This window comes from Neofelis nebulosa, chromosome 10, assembly GCF_028018385.1.
Source record: "Neofelis nebulosa isolate mNeoNeb1 chromosome 10, mNeoNeb1.pri, whole genome shotgun sequence".
Classification (NCBI taxonomy): Eukaryota; Metazoa; Chordata; class Mammalia; order Carnivora; family Felidae; genus Neofelis; species Neofelis nebulosa.
Window position 1 is genome coordinate 77,073,818 of NC_080791.1, and position 16,149 is coordinate 77,089,966.

The window sequence follows — 16,149 nt, forward strand, 5'->3', positions numbered from 1 at the left end:
CAAATCTTTAGTATGTTTGAAATGACTTGGGTTTTTGTTGTTGTTGTTGTTGTTTTACTTTTGTCCTGAATAGTTGATAGTCTCAACTGGGTGACAACAAAATGAGTGCAGTATTCCTAAAAAAGAGTTTCCTAACATTTCTTTTTGTGAACTCAATTCCATGTAGCTTAGGGCAGTGGTTCTAGAAGTGTGATCCTTAGACCAGTAGCAGCAGCATCGCCTGGAAAGTTGTTGTAAATGAAAACTTTCTACCTCATCCCAAACCTTAGTAACTCAGCAAGTCTGGGGACTGGGCTGGTGATCTGTTTTTTTTAACAAGCCCCATTTAGTTGATTCTGATGCCCACTCACGTTTGACAATCGCTGTCTTGGAGGTTTCATTGAAAGCCTTCAGAGGGCTATGTGAATGCCCTGAAACTGAATGCAAGTTTGTGTATATGTGTCTACATGAATCCTTTGGAGGAAGGGGAACCATAATTTTTCACTAGAGTCACAGATCTTCCCCCAGCCATGTAAAAACCACCATTGAAATACCAGGATCCAGCCTCGGTGTTTCCAGTCACCACCCTGATTTAACTTCTTGTTGTTTTTCACCTGGGGATCTACAGTTTGATCTCAGGGGATGTTCACTTGCCTTTCTCGGTTTCTGAACACTTTTTGATATTGAATTAATTACACGTAGGTGTCAGCTTCCTGCCTCTTATAGCACAATGTAAACAATTGTTTCATCACAGAAATTTCTGGCTTGGATGTCTTAGAACCAAAGATCATGTCTGTGCAACAACTCAGAGATCAGCATCTATGACTTCTTTGAAATAAATATTGAATTGTTTGTTTTAGTCTGAGATTACTTATGCTGCTGTGAAATATTTACCTCTGGATTTACGAGCAGGGAATTTTAAACGATTATACTCAAACCAAACAAAGCACTGTCAACATAAAAATCACCATTCACCTTTTCAGTGAGCAACTGTTGAGAGGGTCTGGTCTGTGCTAGTCCATGTGCTAAGTTTTAGGCACACAGTGAGACACACATTTCACCCTTCTAGTCTGAAACTGGGAAATAGGAAGGGGCAGGAATTGGGGGAGGATGAACTGTCGAACAGTTAGGTATATAAATAAATAAAAATAAGAATCGTAGGAAAAAAATTGTTTTTTGGGTTAGGGTATATGGGGATGGCAATGTACATAGGAATCTTTCACAGAAAGTAGAATTTTTTTTTCACCAAGTTTATAGGATAAGAAGGAATTTTTTCCAGGGAAGAGTAGATATTAAAGTAAGTTTTCCAGGCAGGAATAGCAGTCTGATTGGAACAGAGTCATGAAAGAGATCTAAATGTGTCCAAAGGATGGTGACATTTCCAGGGTGGATAAAGTACTTGATATATATGTGAGTGTGTTGTAGGTGGGGAACAAGAAAGGAGCCTTGTAAATAGAGCTAGAAGCCAGATGATAAAGGGTCTTGTTTTCTAAGCTAAGGAGCTGAAAGTTGTGAATCTTACTTCACAATATCACTGTCTCTCAATGTTGAACTATTGACCTGTATAAATTGCTATAAATATTTAGCTGTAAATAAGTAGTATTTCTCACACGATTTTAAACCCTCTCTCATATGTGTATCACTGTGATTTTCCACACCTGTGCGGTTTTGCTCTTCCTATTCCTTTTGCTTGGAATGTCTCTTCAGAGAAAAGCGAGGCCATCAGAATTAGCTGTCTATTGATCATGATCCTTAACACACAGCTACTGTGTGATCACATTTTGTACTAAAGTTCTCACAACAACCCTGCTATTGGGGTATGATTCCCCATTTTATAGAAGGATAAAATGAAGAACACAGAGGTCTACCACACAGCAAGTAACAATTTCTCAGCTGAGAAGTTGTGAAGTGACTTATTGAAGCAGTTTAGAGGCAATATCTACATAGAATATGGGTTCAGGTTTAATTTTCTGTAGATTCCTGGATGGTTGCTTTGTAACAACTCCAACTGGGTCATTTTCCTGCTTAAAAAAAATTCTTGAGATGAGAGAGTGGTATGATCAGGTTGTTAATGTTTGAGGAGATATCAGCAGAGAAAACAGTTAAGATGCTATTATAATGGCCCCAGCAAAAGAAACAGAGAGGAGTGTAAGCCACATTACTAGAGTAGGTGGTGAGGATTCTAATTGGTCCCATTAACTATTATGTTTTTTTAGAGAGGAAGCTTGCTGTCCTTGTTTTATTATTTTTAATAATAATTTTTACATATAGTGAGCATTAATTAATACTTTGAGAATCTGTGGACCAGTTGGTGTATTGGAAACTGACCATTTAGCCTTTGCAAGATATCACTATATTCATTTTCTGTAGAATTGGGAACCCGCCATATTATGATTGTAGCAGGATTCTCACACAGAGAATTGTGACACTGAAGCTTCTCTTTCCAGGAAGCAACTTTATTCGTGCCAACATGGCTGTTAGGTTTGTACCCGAAAAACTGAACCCCTGAATACCACGTGGTGTAGTTTTTTAATGTTTTCTACTTCTTTGTCTCCCATATATGGTAACACACAAGCCTGCAGTCTGATTAAATGGTCTCATGTTACAAGGTCGTAAGAGATGTCACATACCCGTGTAGCCAGGTTGCCTTGAGGGTTTTGGCTTTTTTTATCCCTTTTCTTTTCTTAGGGAGGAGACCCTACCACATGATGACAAGCCTGACCTAAAGTCAAGATGCCTGTATTTGCATCCTGACTCAGGAACTTACTGGCCATATGGCCCTATGCATGTTGTTACTTGACCATGTGTTGCCTTCTGCTGTGCTTCTTATACTGGGGTACAATTGTCACTGAAAGCATGCTGCTACATGAGAAGGTACATCAATCTAAAAGAGGAATCTTTACTCAGTGGTTTGAGAAAAAAATGATCTATCAAAACAGTCTGACTATAGAGGGGCAGGCAAAAATAGTTTCTAATAGAAAACATTAAGCTTCAAATAATTTCAGACTCACTGTTTCCCCTTTGTGTATGTCCAGGATTCTGAGAAATGGGTGGTCATTCCGTTCTGCCATAGAGGTAAATTTGGTAGAAACATTTGAGAAGCAATGATTATTTGACCCTCAGTTCAATTATCTTTTGAGTAGAGATGATGGTAAGGCTAACATTCTACATTTTTTTTTTAAAGAACTAAATCATGAATTTTAAAGGATTTTGAAGCGTTGAAGAATATGGGTATAAGTATTGTAAATTATTATACACAATAAAATGATACAAATCTTTGTTTCACAAAGATGTGTTAATAATGCAATAAAAGGGGGTGCCTGGGTGGCACAGTCGGTTAAGCGTCCGACTTCAGCCAGGTCACGATCTCGCGGTCCGTGAGTTCGAGCCCCGCGTCAGGCTCTGGGCTGATGGCTCGGAGCCTGGAGCCTGTTTCCGATTCTGTGTCTCCCTCTCTCTCTCTGCCCCTCCCCCATTCATGCTCTGTCTCTCTCTGTCCCAAAAATAAATAAAAAACGTTGAAAAAAAAATTAAAAAAAAAATAAATAATGCAATAAAAGTACCTGGGGATGGCAGGGACACCAAAGCTTCTGCAGGTCCCTGAGTCAGATACACGGAAGAGATTATCTGCCTCACCCTGTTAAAATTTAACATTCCCAGGAGCAAGAATTCTATTTTATTTTCTGTAGTATTCCCAATGCCTAGAACAATTACTGGCCTATCCTATGTGCTCAATAAATAGTTGTTGAATAACTAAATTAATAAAGGGACTTAGAAATCATTTCTATTATGAATGAGGACATTGGTCCCTAATTGCTACTTACTCTGAGGAGCTGAGCTGGACCACAGAGGAACTGCAACAATTCATTTTGTTTATCCTCTAGCAGCCTGAGTGGTGTCAAGTATAAAGAAAACTTTATACTTTCTTTACTGAGTGGTAAGGACAGATTTTAGTCAATAACAATTATTACAGCAGGGAAGAAGGTCCAGCATGAATTGAACTCAACTTGGATTTGTGCAAGGTCACTGGGCTTTTGAAAAGGAGATTGAAGGAGTTGGGGTGGAGAGAATAGTGGGGGCTTGAGTAGAGCCAGGAGAAGGGGAAATTTACAGAAAGCAGGAAAGGCCATTGGTCCAGGTGAATCCCATCTGGGTTTATTAACCAGTTCTTGTTGAAGTTATGCCCCTAATCTTCCACAGAGACTGGACACAGGTGCCATACTATGTACAGGTGTTGGCTGAAATAAATAGGGAGCTTTCTGGGCAGCTGTGAGCCTTCCCATGCAGGAACCTAAGGGGGGGTTGAGCCGTGATCTTAATGATCCGCTCTTGCATGTAAAAGCTATGCTACTCTTTGTTCAAACGTTTTAACATGGAGGGATGTGGTGGACAAAATAATTTGTGCTGAGAGTCTGCTGTGTTTATAGGCCAAGGTTGAGGCCCAGTCAAGAGGAGGGCTCAGAGGAGCCTGATGAGACTTTGCTCAAAGAGAGAATCTATGTCAGTAGCCTCCTTTGCTTTTCCTTGGAAACCAACATAATTTTGGTCTTTATAGTTTTACCTCCCTTAGGGTAAAAAACACAGAAAAAAAATCACAATAAACAGAACTTGTCTCCTAAAAGCCTAGAGTAGAGTGGGCTGAAATCTTTTACTCCTTGTTTCATTTTCCCTTGACTCCACCAAATGCCTTCTAGATCCTTCCAGAGAATTTCCCTTCAAAATAGAAGGCAGCCCTAAATCTATTTTCACTAATTCAGTTGATTAGGAGAAGCAATATGAAGAGAGGAAGAAGATCCAAGAAAAGAGATCATCCAAGAAAACACACCATGAGATGATATTAAGGTTTATTTTTAGCTTGTTGGTTCTCTCAGTAGATACTGGCCTTCTTAGCACAGTTGTCCGAATTGTTATCCTTCATCAGTGTCCTAACTCTCCTTCTAGTGGAAAAGAGTTTTTAGAAGAACTTGACAACTTCCTAGAGGTTAGGGATCAAAATAACCAGAGTGGTAGAGGGAGACAATAAATAATAGGCATAGAAGGTTCTGAATTCTTAGGTGCTGTAATCTGACCCTCTTGTTCTTTAGACTGAGATCTGGTTTTAGAATTGTACCATTGACAATGTTTGGTTTTTATAATGTTTGTTTATTTATTTATTTTTGAGAATGAGAGAGTGACTTTAGGGAGGGGAAGAGAGAGAGGAAGAGAGAGAATCCCAAGCAGATCTGTGCTGTCAGTGCAGAGCCCAATATAGGGCTCAAACTCACGAACTGTGAGATCATGACCTCAGCCAAAATCAAGAGTCAGACGGTCAACTGACTGAGCCACCCAGGTGGGTGTTTTTCTTTTTTTTGTTTTCTTTCTTTTTTTTTTTTTTTGACCTTTGAATTCTATGTAAATGTAGGATGTTTCTGGTAGTAAATGAAATTATTTTGTAACCTGTCTGTGCCTAAAATCTTCCCTTGGCACAGAAGACAGAAGAAATTCTTTCTCATCTGATAATTTGTTTGAAAGAATGATTTGTCAAAATAGTTTCGGTTTCACCCCACCTGGATTCCCCATGTGTATTTGTCCCCAAGGATTACATTGTCCAAGGCTTCAATGCAGACAGAAAAAACATGTTTGTCTCTTCATTACTTTCCCTCTTTGGCACCTGCTTGTAAACACTCATTAAGAGAGACAGGTGTTTCAATAAATATTGACTGTCTAAGCAAACTGTTTAATTCTAAAAAATCTCTTTGTCCTCCTGAAGCTGGGTTCTTCCATTCTCCTCTTTCCTGTTCTCCATCTATTACCACTCATATTCTAACACTGGAATTAGAGGCTCAGTCCTACAAAGGAAAAAGTAATCATACCATCTAGAAATGGACAAGATCTCAGAAAATACCTTCTACAACTCCTATACTTTACCAAAGAGAAAATGGAGGTCCCTGAAGGACAAGGTGTTTTTTTTTTTTAAATCACAGCTCAACCAGATTCAAATTTAACACATGTTTATGCATTTCTTAGTAAGAAACAGACCCTATAAAGATGCTGTGGGAGACACAAAGATACATAAGACCAGAATATGCCTTCTGAATGAATAAGGAAGATAGAAAAGTATGTTCACAGCTCTGCATACAAGGTAACATAAAGGAAATATAAAATTAAAGTGGAAGAGGGTAATTTTTTTCAGTTGAGGGTGAAATTTTGTTACACGATAAAATGAATATAACAATAGAACATGTATGGCCCAGTGTTAGGCATTTAGCAACTTGTAGAACATAACTGTTCCACTCAGGGATGCAGAGGCCGCTAGAACATAACCCACCCTCTCACCTATAAGCAGATATATAAAAACAGAAATCTAGGGTTGCTGGCATCAGCACTGTAGCCTCTGTATGCAGTAAAATTCTCTCTGGATAGCAAGTATTTCAATATTTATAGATTTTTTATTTTCGCCACTGGCCAGAATCGTATTGATTTTGAACACATTTAATCACTAAGTAAAGAAGCATGAGTTATTCATGGCAGAACGTAAACCAACTTGGTTAATTTAGGAAGCTATTCTGCTTTTTTGCTACTCTTGTTTTCTAACCTAGAATGAATTGTTTTCTCCATCTGCATTAGAACACCCAAATTTGCACAGCCTATAAATGTGGTCTGTGACCAAGCCACCTTCATCAAGTGTCAAAAAAACAACAACAACAACAAAAAAACAACCAAACAACTATATCCTTTTAATAATAGTCACTGAGGGGCGCCTGGGTGGCTCAGTCGGTTAGGCATCCGACTTCAGCTCAGGTCACGATCTCGCGTTCTGTGAGTTCGAGCCCCGCGTCGGGCTCTAGGCTGATGGCTCAGAGCCTGGAGCCTCTTCCGATTCTGTGTCTCCCTCTCTCTCTGACCCTCCCCCGTTCATGCTCTGTCTCTCCCTGTCTCAAAAATAAATAAACTTAAAAAAAATTAAAAAAAATAATAGTCACTGAATATTAACACCAGATTTACTGATCAGGGTTCAGGGAGAGCTTAGAGTGTTAGCATTTCTGGCTTTGGCTGGCCAATGTACTGATCAAATCCATGAGAATTTGTGTGAGAATTTAGAATTCAAGAGGAAATCCTCAGTGAACAGATGAAGGTGTCAGCTTACAAAGAGCTCAGGACTGGTGGTAAGGATTTGAGTATATCCTGAAAAGATGGGTCAAGGGAATTCGTGAGATGAAATGAATGCTATGAAAGATGAAAAATACAGACACAGTATGAACAAGAACAATGATAATAGCAGCTAATCATTTTTGAGAAATTACTACATGATAAGCATTGTCTTATATGCTTACTCAAATTATCAGATTATCCCTGGAGGTATTTTTTTATCCATACTTTTCAAATGATAGGACCAAGGTTCAGAAATGTTAGGTAAATCTACTACAGTTGCAGGGATGGGACTAAGGTGCAGGTGACTCATTTGTCTCCATTTGCCTAGAACTTTCCTAGGTTTAGCACTGAAAGTCACCTATCTCAGGGACTCCCTCAGTCCTAGGCCAACTGGGACAACTGGTCACATTAACTGGCACCTAAAGCTTCTGGATTCCAAAACTTAGGCTTTTCGTTGGTATGTTATGCTGCTTCCTCTGAGGGGGAAGAAAGCAACAACCAGAGATGGAACCTTAGAAAAACTGGAGACGTCTCCACACAGGGTCCTTACTTGTTGGACCATATCTGTATTTGCCTATTTTATCCCCAGTCCCTAGCACTATGTCTAGGAAAGAGTAGATGCTCAAAAATATAGTTGTAGTTAGTAAATTAATGATTGGTGATTAGTGATTGGAGGAATAAAGAGGTAAGAAGATGAATAGAGCACTGTCATACCCCACAAGGGTCAAGAAGAGAGCATTTAGACTGAAATAACAAATATTGTAACATTTTTTTTTCATTTTTAAATTTTTTTAAAAATGAAATTTATTGTCAAATTGGTTTCCATACAACACCCAGTGATCATCCCAACAGGTGCCCTCCTCAATGCCCATCACCCACTTTCCCCTCCCTCCCACCCCCCCATCAACCTTCAGTTTGTTCTCAGTTTTTAAGAGTCTGTTATGTTTTGGCTCCCTCCCTCTCTAACCTCTTTTTTTTTCCTTCCCCTCCCCCATGGTCTTCTGTTAAGTTTCTCAGGATCCAGATAAGAGTGAAAACAGATGGTATCTTTCTCTGTATGACTTATTTCACTTAGCATAACACTCTCCAGCTCCATCCAAGTTTCTACAAAAGGCCATATTTCATTCTTTCTCGTTGCCAAGTAGTATTCCATTGTGTATATAAACCACAATTTCTTTATCCATTCATCAGTTGAAGGACATTTAGGCTCTTTCCATAATTTGGAGTTGTTATAATATAACAAATATTATAATTTATTAAAGGGTGATGATTTTGCAAACTAAGAGTTGTGAGAAACTTCAGGATTTAGGCTTCAAAGAGACGGTCACATGGAAGCTTGCAAACATTTAGGAGAGGGTGAAGATGTGTAAATGCAGGTAGCTGCTAATGGTGGACACTGAGGAAAAAAAGACTGGATCTAGGGAATGGCTTAGGAAAGGGTGAGCCCAAACAAGGTGTTTTTCTTTTTCCTTTGCTTAAAGAGAGGGTCTGCTCAGTTAAAGGAAAAAGGGAGGACTCATTGGAGAGTAACAGAATTACACACTGATGGTAAGAGACACACTGTAGGAAAGGGTTTCTTCCTGGAGGAGGCTGGAACAAAGAGGAGTTAACACTGGAGGGACGTTGGAACTTCTTCCCAAGAGGTACATAACAGCATCTCAAAGAGACCAAGTTGTAGCTTACTTTTCTTTTAGTCTTTACCTTTTCAGGCTGAACCCCTCATGTTTCATTAAACTGACATGAGTTTAATCCCTCTTCATGCTGATGGAGCTCTTCTGATGGTTCCAATGTGTATCAACCCCATCTTTAATAGTCTGTGTTCTAGTTTGGGACCTGAAACTTTCTGTGCAGGTTAAAATTTCATTACCCTTGTATTTTGCAAGCCACTTCAGACCTTGGATTTCCTGTTTTGTATTTTGTTTGTTTGTTTGTTTGTTTTCCACTTAATTTTGCTGATGTGCAGTGTGTATATTTTTCCCTGTCATTTTCTCACTGCCACTGTAAAAGAGGCAATGTTACTTTAGCTATGGGAGAGGCAGCTGCGCTCTATCTGGTCCATCATTAATAAACCCCCAAGCTCTGTTCTCATTTCCAAGCTATTAATGTCTGGTAATGATTTCCAAGTCAGAACACACACAGCTGGATATTCAAACCCCAGGTTAAATTTTGTTTTCTGACACATCACCTGTTTTGAGTTTGAAAGGAAGACTAGATGGGATATGAAAGTTATTCAAGAAAGTGGAATATGGGATAATGAAAAAATTGACCTGCTACCAAACCCCTGACAAAAATGTTTCTCTTGATCTCTGAAATCAACCTGCAGAACTTTTAGCTCCTGAGGCAGGTACCATTACAGTTGTTATGCTATTAAAATTTCTGCAGAGCCATTTTTCTCGAAGGGTAGGGAAACTGTTCGAGGCTAGGTTGGGATTGGTTTGCTGCTGATATAAACATTTCTGAATTGTGTTTTCTTACATGCCCAAATAACCTAAGAACCTCAAATTAAAGAACAAAGCAGATTGACTAGGCACAACCAGACTTTTTTTAAAAGCAAAACTGAGTATAATAATAACAGCTTTCAGAAATTGTGAAAATGTCAATGCAAGAAAATTAGTTCTAATGTAAGCTTAGCCATAGAATTTTATTGAGGAAATTCTCATCTGAGCATGGAATATTTAAATAATGAATTTACAAGGAGAAACACAAGGAAATCACAAAAAGCCATTACTTACAATAAGAAAAAACAAGTACACTTTAATGATTATAGATTTGAGTGTGGAATATTTTGCCTGATTTTTGTTTCATTGCCTCTTTGTCATTGGAGGCCTGTCAGATGATTTTGGTAAGTATCATGGGTGAATGTCTTTGTGTTTGCTCAGCAGAGAACAACAGTTGCAATATGTAAATAGGGTGCCTCCTCCCTTTGGATGCCTTGGGATATGTATAATAGATTAAGTTGGCTTTGTGCAGAGCAAACAGGTCTGTATTACCAAGAATATGAATGATGTTGGTTTCCATAATTGCTAACATCTGGCTTTCCATAAATCTGTTAAATTGCATGGAAGCTGAATTAGATTTCTGTGTCATAAGTAAAGCAATTACATGGAACTTTGTAGACAATATGGTCCTATATTCAACTGCAAAATCCTTTCATTTTGGAGCAGCAAAAGCAAATCCAGGGTTTTTTTGCGCACACTAGGTGTGTTCATCTTTATGCTCAGGTTTCTTAATTGAGAAACACTGCCAATATGCTTACAACTTTGTAAATGAAAAAAATAATTAAATGTTAGAAAAGCATGTTATAGTTGGCCATTAATTGCCAATTTAGAGAGGATTTCAGAGAAGACCTTAAGTTAAATATTCTTTTGCAGCTACTGGTTGGAATCTTGAAATTACTCTTCCAGACATTTTCTGAAGTGCTTTGTTAATGGACCTTCCTCTGTCCTTGTCCTCATGCATTTGACAGGAAACTGGAGTGGGGAGGGAGGAGGGAAGGTTGCCTTCCTGTTTCAGTGTGGTTACTATTTTGCCATATTTATTATACTATAAACCAGACTTATGGGCTTCCCCAGATGAAAACTTAACAATAAAATGTGTTCCCTGAAGGGGAAGGTTGTGGTTCTGTCCTCTGCTTTCTGAACACCCAAGAGACCAAATTTTAGTAAAATCGGCTTTATAATAGTAATGGTCTATAAACTTCCCGGATTAAGTAAGTTAAGTGAAAACATTGTACAACCACAGTACTTTCTGTTGTACTCGGCACTGAGAAGAGAATAAGGAAAAAAGATTTAGTCCTTGTTCTCAGTGAGCTCACTATCTATCTATGGAGATGGATATATTAAGTGTGTAAGAGCTAAATGCAAGGATAGCATTGTATATAGAGTACAGAGTCAATAGTGACTGTTTCACAGAATGAAGAATGGTGATGCTTGATCTTGATTTTGAACATGACATAGGAATGAAGATATTATAGGAAGGGAACTGCTTACTTTGTAAATTAATTTATACACCAACCCATTCCATGCAGACTAAGAGGAAGGAGAGAAGGGAGAGGGAGAGTACTCCCATAATGAGAAAAGGCATAGAGGAAACAACATGGACTCTTTGTGGATAACCCATTGCTTTTGAACAAAAAGGGGAAGAGACAGAAGCTAACAACTGGAATGTTAGATCAAGGCTTATATGCTGGGAGCTTAAATCATCTATTATAGACATCAGAGGACGACTGAGAGATGGTAAGCAGGGGTGTGATATGGACAAATTTGCTTTTTAGAACACCAGTCCCTTGCGGAAGGTATTTAGAGCAGTCATTCTCATCTGACTGAACAGAGCCCCAATATCTGGATCCTACTTTATACACCAATTAAATCAGTCTCTAGTGGCAGTGAGCCCAGGCACCAGTACATGTTAAGAGCTCCTCAAATGTGTCTACTGAGCCCACAATTGAAAATCATTGGATTAGAGTGAGAAGTCGCTGGAGTCAGGGAGACCAGATAGGAGGCTAATGTAGTAGTCAGGGACTGGTGTGAAGATTTGAGTTAACACAGAGTTCAGAGAAATCTGAATATTTTTTATGATTCCATGTGTTATCTATCAAGTTACTCTCTATCTGTATCTCCCAGACATCCAAACTAGAGTGTATATGTGATTAGAGAAGAGTAAGACCAAATATTTTCATTGCCACTTTGAGCAAAAGCCAAGGAGTGAGAATAATGCAAACATATCAGTTTAGTATTGTTCCAAGATAGGATCTACCACCAATGTTGTCACTGCAGTGGGAGTTTAAGGAAGTGACTGATTACATGCCAATTCCATGAATTGGCATAATATCGGGAGATGCTTAATTGAGGAGGTAGGGCTTGAACTTTGTCTTAAATATCCACATTCTTTACATCAAGAAATATGTGAGTTCTTATGTTATCTACAATTTTTAAAAGACCAGAAATTCATTGGGTATTGTTTTAAACAGGGGATAAATAAGTGTCAGAGAGGCTAAATAATGTGACCAAGGACATACAGTGATATGTAAAATGCCTTTTATGTAGTAAGCACTCAATTAAATTGAGAACTTGTTTTCAAACATGGGTCGCCTGACTCCCACATCCAATGCCACTCTTAATTGAGAAGAGTTAGAAGAAGAAGACTTGGGAGACAAGAAAGGTTTCCAGGTAGGAGCACCATATGGTCAAATGTGTGGAGAATAGCATGGACACAATGGAACAGTAAAGACATAACTGAGGTCAGATTGTAGTTGACTGGGAATCTGGGTATTGTAATTTGGGTTCATTTCCACAGTTTTTAAAGGAGGAATCATGGGGTGCCTGGGTGGCTCAGTCGGTTAAGTGTCTGACTGGCTCAGGTCATGATCTCATGGTTTGTGAATTCCAACCCCTCATCGAGCTCTCTGCTGTCAATGCAGAGCCCGCTTCAGATCCTCCAACCCCCTCTCTCTCTGCCCCTCCCCTGCTTGTGTGCTTGTCTGTCTCAAAATAAATAAATAAACTTAGCAACAACAACAAAAAGAGGAATCGTTGTTAATTAACTAAATGTCTTGACCGAGACTACATTTAATGAGACAAGGACAAAAATAAATCTTGGAATAAAGTATTTGAACTCCGTAACATTTTCTACTTTGTACCTTTACTGTGAAGCCAAATTTTCCAACAGTGCATGCAGTCAGTAATAGAAGATAGGTCATTTATTTCTCATTATTTTTAAGTCAGAGTAGTTGCAAAATTATAGAGAACTTTGAGTAATTATGTAATTCTCAGAATGTCAAGTAAGGATACTAAAGAGGATCCATATAAGATCTTATGCTTGGAAGTGGGTTGCAATATCTAGAGGGTTAATAGTTGAAAGTAGATAAAACCACAGAACATTCTAGTATTCTGAAAGATGACTCTAGACCTTGAGTTGGTTCAGAAAAGAGCTCTAGAGCATGTGTTAGAAGGCCCAGGATACCACCTTTGCTTCAACGTGGTACTAGATGTGTGACCACTTATTCATCTCTGTGCCTTAGTTTCTTATTTTGTAAAACAAAAGTAACTATTTCCATCTTTGCAATTGCATGGCATAACTCCTGGAAAAGCTTCAAAAAACTTTGACACACTATATAAGTATAAAGCACTAACAGTAAATATATATTATGCCTTTAAGCACTATTGCTTTGAGTACTTTAGGAGAAAATGCCACTTAAAATTATTTTTTCTTTAATTTAGCTCATAACCCTTAACCAAATGCCCACAACCTATACATATTTAACATGAAATTTAGGAAGTAGAGTAAGTTAATTCATACTGTTCTTTTTTTTTTACGTTTGTTTATTTTTGAAAGAGAGAGTCGGGGGGAGGGGCAGAGATTAGGGAAGAGAGGATTTGAAGTGGGCTCTGAACTGACAGCAGAAACCCCAATACGGGACTTGAACTCACAAACCGTGAGATCATGACCTGAGCCTAAGTCGGACGCTTAACCAACTGAGCCACCCAAGCACCCCAATCTATAATGTTCTTATTTTAACTTACTATAGGGATTAAACTTCCTGATCAGATGACTAACAATAGTTATCTATATGTTCTTCTAGTGTTTCTCCTTGTCACCTTCATAAGGACAATGTCTTAAATGTCATTGTTAACATTTATAATACCTAGTGTTCAAAAAAACCTTGTGCACAGAAGGATCATCTGAAGGATATTTGAAGGACATAGCACTAGATTGACCAGTGGAGTACAAGACTATGATAAACAAATGACTGATATCTTTAAATCGTGTAAAGATTGTCACAAATAAGAAAACTCAAGTTGACTTTTCTTGAGTGGTCTAAGAACTAGCACCAATAAGTAGGAGTTCTAGGAAAATATATTTCATTTCATTTAAGGAAGACATTTCTAAAAGAAATGGATCTTTCTATCCGATGGAATTGGCTGCCTTTTGAAGTCATAGATTGCCCACTGGGAAGAGGCTCAATCCAGGACTGGACAGCTATGTGTTTGAGATGTTAAGGTCACTCAAGCTTTGAATGTCTGGGAAAGCTGACTGGATTTTTGCTTTCCCTCCATATTTAGCTGTCATTCAAGAACCGTAAAATATATGTGTGTCTTCCATCCTCATCCATGCTATATGTACCATAGCTCTAAGATGTTTTTTTCTGGGGACAAAAATGCTTCTGACCATTAGGATGGAGAGGATTTGATTAGGCAAGGCAACTACCAAGAATTAGTCCCTCTTCTTTCACACTTGGCCCCAGGATCTGGGGGAGTCTGATTGGTTCAAGGTTGCCCTAATTGCCCACTTATTCCTACTCAGTGGATGATCTATTCACACCTTTTCTAAAAGACCCAGATCTGTATAGGGTGCATCCCCACTGTTAATGAATTAGGACTATTTATGGCCTCTAGATGGTACAGCTCTCAAGAATATCCTAAAACTGGATTAGAGCTGCTACTGGATAATTTAGTAATTGGAGTCCAACAGCTGCAGGTTTGAGTATGAGACCTGCCACCTATTAGCTATATGACCGTAGGCATGCTATTTCATTTCTATGAGCCTCAGCTTCATTATTTGCAAAATATAGGAACAGATTTTCCTACACAGAGCTGCTTTGCAGAGTAAATGAGATAATGCATGTGAACAGCTTGGCACAAAGTAAATGCTCAGTAATATTAATGCTATTGTAAATGACTATTTTCTAATCACAATCTTGGCTAAATTGTAAAGCTCTGTGCCTTCTTTATTGCAGACATTGATGAATGTGCCTTAAGAACCCATACCTGTTGGAATGATTCTGCCTGCATCAACCTGGCAGGGGGTTTTGACTGCCTCTGTCCCTCTGGGCCCTCCTGCTCTGGTGACTGCCCTCATGAAGGAGGACTGAAGCGCAATGGACAAGTGTGGACCTTGAAAGAAGACAGGTGCTCTGTCTGTTCCTGCAAGGTGAGACTAATACAGTGCGGCAGGAATTGTAACTGTTCTTTTCCTCCCTTCACTCTTCTCTTCCACCCCACCTCTTTCCCCCAGGTGTTGACCTGCTGGTCTCCTGTAGTTTCTGAAAAGTCTTCTCTCATTCTAATCCATGCTACAGCTAATGATGATGCTGAGTGGCAGGCAAACCTGTTTTGAATTGATCATGCCATTAGTGAGAAGTGAGGTGTGCAGTTGAGAAGAGACTGCAGAGCACAGGGGGAGTAGGGCAGAGAAACCAATGTTGGTGCTCCCACCGAGAGCCCGCAGTGCCTTTCAGGTTGGTTGGGTGAGAGATTTAATGAGCTCTCATTCCACACTTACACAGACTTGCTGATTAAAACTACTCTTTGCCTGAAATGATCACCTGCATGAACTTGCTTATTTTTGTGGTAACATCATCCAGAAAAGCAAGGCACATAGGCTTGCTTCCAGCGGTCAGAGATAGGTGGACCTCTGTTCTGAACAAATGGAAATGATAGTATGAGACCTTCTGATAAATGATGTCTTCTTTCCGTTCTCACTGCTGGGCTGGCTATTCCTTACATTAAGTTGTTTGGAAGTGAGTTTAATGCTTATGAAAATAAGCCTGTCATCCCCCAGTTTTAGCTTTATGCTTTGCAAAATGGGCCTATTAAAATGTTTGATTTCCTTGTGCTTTATTTTTTCTTTTGTTGATATTGCTTATTCATTTTCCTTTGAAACTGCTTTACTGTAGCTCTTGCATTGTATTTTTATGTCTGTGGATGGGACTTTTTAATCTTGGGCTTTATGGGCATGGGAACCACAAGAAATGACTTGTTTAGTAGTCTCTTAGGGAGCTGGTGTCCTGATAAATTCAGAGAGCTCCCTGGGAATAGAGTGGAAATGAACCTTCATTCACCTGTCTTCAAGTCTACTGCACCTCCAAAGGACCTGGGAGCACCCATTTAGGAGAGCTACATTACCAAGTGTTTAGATCATTACTCCATCATGCTCACTTTTTACCTTATACATGCATCTGGTTCAACACATCCAAACACAGGTCCAGTGACCCCATTTACTGAGCACCTCCTCTGTTCCAAGCACCCTGTAATTTAAAAA

The 16,149-nt window shown here is 39.0% G+C and overlaps 1 protein-coding gene across 2 annotated transcripts in view; it reads left to right on the forward strand.

Moving 5' to 3' along the window:
* Positions 1–16,149, forward strand: part of NELL1 (neural EGFL like 1) — an 891,388-nt gene that overhangs the window by 857,181 nt on the left and 18,058 nt on the right. For both annotated transcript variants that reach the window (XM_058688463.1, XM_058688464.1), the window contains one exon: positions 14,846–15,039. In XM_058688463.1, the coding sequence (XP_058544446.1) occupies positions 14,846–15,039 (194 nt within the window). The remainder of the gene's footprint in view (positions 1–14,845; positions 15,040–16,149) is intronic.